We start from the raw sequence: 4,116 nt of genomic DNA on the forward strand, positions 1-4,116 counted from the left end.
GTTGTTGAAAAGGGTGATATAATATTGTTGTTAATGGAAAGTTGTTTGGCTTGCTGATAGGTGATAAGTGTTGATTTGTTTGTCATCATCAAAAAGAGGGAAAATGTTATATTTTAGTTTTGATGATTTTACAAACAAAGGGATTTGGTAAGGGTACATGATTCCATTGTGTGAACCATGCTCTATTGATGAAAACGACATCTGAAAATAGTACACTGCCAATAGTAGACATGCAGGAGCGTGGCGCGCGTTTGTGCTGTGCAGCAGAGCCGTTGGCCAATTATATTTCTAGCCTTACTTTTGGGTTTTCGTTCCCATCACATATAAGGCCAACATAATTAGACACAACCTTAGTTTTTGCACTCTCTAAAAGGATTGAAGAATATTGCAAAGACCACTCACTAGAAATATCTTTCGGCGGAACAACAAGGACCTGATAGAGTTATCTTCGTTCGTAGTTTTTCTTAGGTTTATATTTCAGTGTTTCACGTTGTAGATCTCTTCCTGAGTTATAAAGGAAGTGGATCAGTGATTGTTCTCAATGTGTAACGTTTGGAGTCATAAATAGAGTTAGCTATTGGAGTTGTTGAAGTCTAAATCAACTAGAGTTAGTTGTTTTAGTGGGCAATAGAATTATTGCTTAGTTTCCTTTGTAGTAAAGTTACTACATTCAGAGGGAAGGGATTTAGAGTTAAATTCCTAGGTTACAAGAGTTTGTAATCTGAATATTGCTCCATTTTGAGTGAAATGGAGTTGGGTTGAAATCCTGTGAGTAAAGGTCGTGGTGTTTACCGCCCTTGAGCAAGGGAGTTTCCACGTAAAACTGCTTGTGTCTTTTACTTTATCGTTTGCATTTTTATTATTGTTTTTGTTGTGTCAAGGGACATGGTCCTTGACAAATAGTGGACGCATACAGTCTATCAGATTTGATTTTTCCACCCCTAAACTAAGGTAAGATGTTAAGTATGATGCAGTTCTGTGTTAGTTTTAATGTGTCAATTTATGTGATAGTTTTATTTATAGAAAATTAATTTGAGCAAATTTCAATTGAATTAGATCAACTCAATCTTTTAAATTAAATTTTGATACTAGAAAATTTAACAAAAACTATCATAAAATGTACTTTTTATGTTAATATATTTAAACAATATAAAATTAGTCAAAGATTATATAATTTAAAATCTCAATAAGCGAAAAAAAATAAAAAAAAATAATATATATATATATATATATATATATATATATATATATATATATATATTTAAAACACTCAGGACGGATGAAGTATTAATTAATTGGCAAAATGAAAAATCACTCTGATATAAGACTAGTTGACGTGAGATAATTAGAAATTTTTTAGTATGTATCTCAGCAACTAAAACTAGTTGCATGAGCCACCTTTCTTTCTCAACAATAAATGAATATAAAATTTATCGATTCAAAAATATAAAATTTGAGTTCCCTCTTTTAGACTCAAAAATTAAAATTGTCGGGGCATTTCTATATTCAATATTGATATACTAATTATTATTTTTTCAAACAACATGTTAAACATTCATTCTAAAAATAGGTCTGCCTCTACTTATTTGTGTGACAAAAAGACAATCTCTCACAACTAATAGATTAGAGGATGTGCTGTGGATGAGTAAACGAAGCTTATTATTATTATTTTTTAAATGCTTCTTTCTTTTCATTTTAGTTGACACCACTATTTTTTAAGGGGAAATTAAATAAATACTTCATAAAAGTAATATAATTATAAATATATATCCCTTTATATTCATATTCCATTAAATAAATACACTATATACCTCCAATTAATTCCGCTTAACTGATACTAAATAAATATCATATATTGTATTGATATCATTAAGGCTGATAATTTTTCTTAATTGATATTAATTTAATATTAGTTAAGCAAAATTATCAACCTTAACGATACTAATGCAATATATGATACTGATTTAGTATCAGTTAAGCGAAAATTATCAGCCTTAATGGAGAGGGGTATGAGTTGTAATTATTTTTGAGAGAATGAGTATTTCTTGAATTACTTTGGATTTGGGTATGAACATATAATTATTTTGAATTTTATGGTCCATTTACATAGTTTTTCCTTTTTTGAATACACTCCAAATAGATTAATACTCTCTCTAGTCTCTACTTAAATTTATGTATGGTAATTTAAATGTTTAATTGGACACTAAGTTTATGGGAAAAAATATTTTTTATACTTTAAGTATGTATGAAATAGGTCATGAGATTTACCTGGCTATAAAAACATGTCATTTAACTATAAAATGATAAATTGCCATAAAACGAGGGTTGAAAAAGTATATATATAGATATTTACATTTTTACCACAATATATATGACTATATGAGTATTTGTCGTATATTTGAACTTCTTTAACCTATATTCAAATAATTGTTTTTTCATCTAAATTTTATATGGAATCAAATATTGTTACAGAAAATTTTAAAAAATAATTATAGCAAAATCACATCCTCCGAAAAAAACAAAAAAATGTGGAGATAGGCAGAAAGAAAGGCGCAGCTGGTTTGGGCTGACCCAAACTTTGTACTCAGTTGGCCCCACACCCAAGTGCCTCATGTAATGTAACTGCTCTCCCATTACACATTTCCAATTTTACCCTTCCCCTTTCTTCTCCTATATATAATAACTAAATCTTCCTTCCACTTTCTCCTCAAACCTCACTCTTCAAAACACCTAAATTCCTCATTTCTCCTTACACAACAACAACAATGGCTAAAGGAGGCAAACTCACAAAACTCAAATCCGTGTTGAAGAAAATGCAATCCTTCAAAATTGGCCGCGTTAATGGCACCGCTGCCGTAGCAACTCATCATCATTCTTCCTCCGAAGAAGAAAACGATTCCTTTTCCGATGAAAATCGCTGCTCCGGTAAAAATTTGTTCCCGGTCTACGTCGGAAAATCTCGCCGCCGGTACCTAGTGAGCTCCGACGTCATCGATCACCCGCTATTTCGCGAACTTGTGGAAAGGTCCGGCGAGTCTGAAGAATATATTACAGTTGGATGTGAAGTTGTGCTGTTTGAACATTTGCTATGGATGCTTGAAAATGCAGATCCTCAGCCGGAGTCATTAGAGGAATTGGTTGAATTTTACTCTTGCTGATGTGGAGGAATAACTGAATGGTAAAAATAACTGTGACGTGGAAATTGGAAATGGCTAATATTTGGTATATAGTTGTAAATTTAATTTTCCCAAGAGTTAACGATTTTGATTAATTAGTGGTTTAGAAGGAGCGGGGAAAAAATAAATTAAAAAAGAGGATTAGCCTAAGGCAAATCTCTTTTGTATTGAAGAGATAAGCCTAATGAGTGATTTGCTATTTCTTAATCAATGCATGTTCCATTCTTTCCAAATATGTACCAAGTTTTTGTTGATCTTATCCATTTTGTTCCTTCAGTTTTTTTTCTTTTATCTTATTTGAAACTATAATGTTGACATTTTGTTGTTTACGATAAGAAAAATTAAGGGGTCATTTGGTATTTGATTACTGGTAGAAATTAGTTGTGTAGTTTAGTTATTTATGTAAATTTGTAAAATAATAATCAACTTACCAAATCATACTTGGTATAGTAATAAAAAGACCCTTATATAGTTATTCTTAATAGTCACAACTTATCAAGAAGGACGACTCAAAAAATTTAACTGGCCATAGAGTGACTAAATTAAATTTCTCTCTAAGATATGTCGCGTTACACTTTATAGATACACTTGTCTCATACTTAATCTAAATTTAGAATCCATCTTCATTGAATCAAATTGATCGTATATATAAGTATTGACTATAGTCGTTAGAATAAATAAGCAAATATGATAAGAGGGAACGATGAGAAAATTGGTATAGGGGGGAGCGAGCTAGGTTAGACCAATGAATTGAAACCAGCGAAAATTGCTAGCATGCAAACCTTCAATTATTACGTTTAACGATATTCATGCTCCGACAAATGAATATTTGACTTATTTTATATCGCAAGATTTTACGTGAGTATTTTATCTCTTTAATTTATTTGTGGAACTTCCGACATTTTTCTATAAACAAAGGTTACACGTTATGCTAAGCTTA

The 4,116-nt window shown here is 30.9% G+C and overlaps 1 protein-coding gene across 1 annotated transcript; it reads left to right on the forward strand.

Moving 5' to 3' along the window:
- The first annotated feature begins 2,724 nt into the window (after nucleotides 1-2,724).
- On the forward strand, nucleotides 2,725-3,411 carry LOC125835518 (auxin-responsive protein SAUR78-like). Its single transcript, XM_049514650.1, has one exon. It carries the CDS (start codon nucleotides 2,766-2,768, stop codon nucleotides 3,156-3,158), a length of 393 nt encoding a protein of 130 aa, XP_049370607.1. The 5' UTR covers nucleotides 2,725-2,765; the 3' UTR covers nucleotides 3,159-3,411.
- Nucleotides 3,412-4,116: the final 705 nt, after the last annotated feature.

Source organism: Solanum verrucosum, unplaced genomic scaffold (assembly GCF_900185275.1).
Source record: "Solanum verrucosum unplaced genomic scaffold, falcon-dt-bn FXZP01000040.1, whole genome shotgun sequence".
Taxonomy (NCBI): domain Eukaryota; kingdom Viridiplantae; phylum Streptophyta; class Magnoliopsida; order Solanales; family Solanaceae; genus Solanum; species Solanum verrucosum.